General features: G+C 33.5%; 1 protein-coding gene across 1 annotated transcript in view; it reads left to right on the top strand.

The window, feature by feature from the left end:
* The first annotated feature begins 6 nt into the window (after positions 1–6).
* LOC107580099 (endophilin-A3-like) overlaps positions 7–716 on the top strand; it is a 2,691-nt gene continuing 1,981 nt past the window's right edge. The window contains exons 1-2 of the mRNA XM_016265844.1: positions 7–90; positions 183–255. Coding sequence (XP_016121330.1) covers positions 76–90; positions 183–255 — 88 coding nt within the window. The 5' untranslated portion in view covers positions 7–75. The remainder of the gene's footprint in view (positions 91–182; positions 256–716) is intronic.

Below are 716 nucleotides of genomic sequence, written 5' to 3'. Positions count from 1 at the left end.
TCTCTCTCTCTCTGTTTCTAGTTATTGAGTGAGAAGATAAGCGGTGCAGAAGGGACAAAGCTTGATGAAGACTTCATGGAAATGGAGCGGGTGAGAAAAAAACAGCAGAAATTAGCCCCTCTTCACATGTGATTTATATGACAAATATATTTATTTACCCTTACCTTTTCCTAACTCTACAGAAAATAGAAGTCACCAACAAGTCTGTTTTTGAACTTATAACGAAAACAACAGAATACCTTCAGCCAAACCCAGGTATGAATCACAGATCTGATATATTCATAACACTTATGATTTCATTGAGTCAATATCATTAACACCACCTACTAAGCAGCAGTGTGCAGTGGACTTCTGAAATGAAGAGGCGAGGCCTTCCAGTTCTAGTTTGATTACAGGGATGAAGTCTTGTGAAACACTAGCCTTATACTTAACAAAATGCTATAATAACATAGTATGTTTATACTACTGTACTATTTATTAAAACTTTATAAAAAATTCTGAGCAGAATTATACCACTGTTTGGGGTTGGTACGATTTTTTGAAAAAATTATCTTCTGCTCACCAAGGCTGCAGTTATTTGATCAAAAATACAGTAAAATCAGCAATATTGTGAAATATTATTACAATGTAAAATAACAGTTTTCCATGTTAATATATTATAAAATGAAATGTATTTCTGTGATCAAAGCTGAATTTTCAGCATCATTGCTCCAGTC

This window comes from Sinocyclocheilus grahami, unplaced genomic scaffold (assembly GCF_001515645.1).
Source record: "Sinocyclocheilus grahami isolate Dianchi unplaced genomic scaffold, SAMN03320097.WGS_v1.1 scaffold24675.1, whole genome shotgun sequence".
NCBI lineage: Eukaryota > Metazoa > Chordata > Actinopteri > Cypriniformes > Cyprinidae > Sinocyclocheilus > Sinocyclocheilus grahami.
Note: the sequence above shows the minus strand (reverse complement) of the source record. Positions and strands in the feature narration are given on the sequence as shown.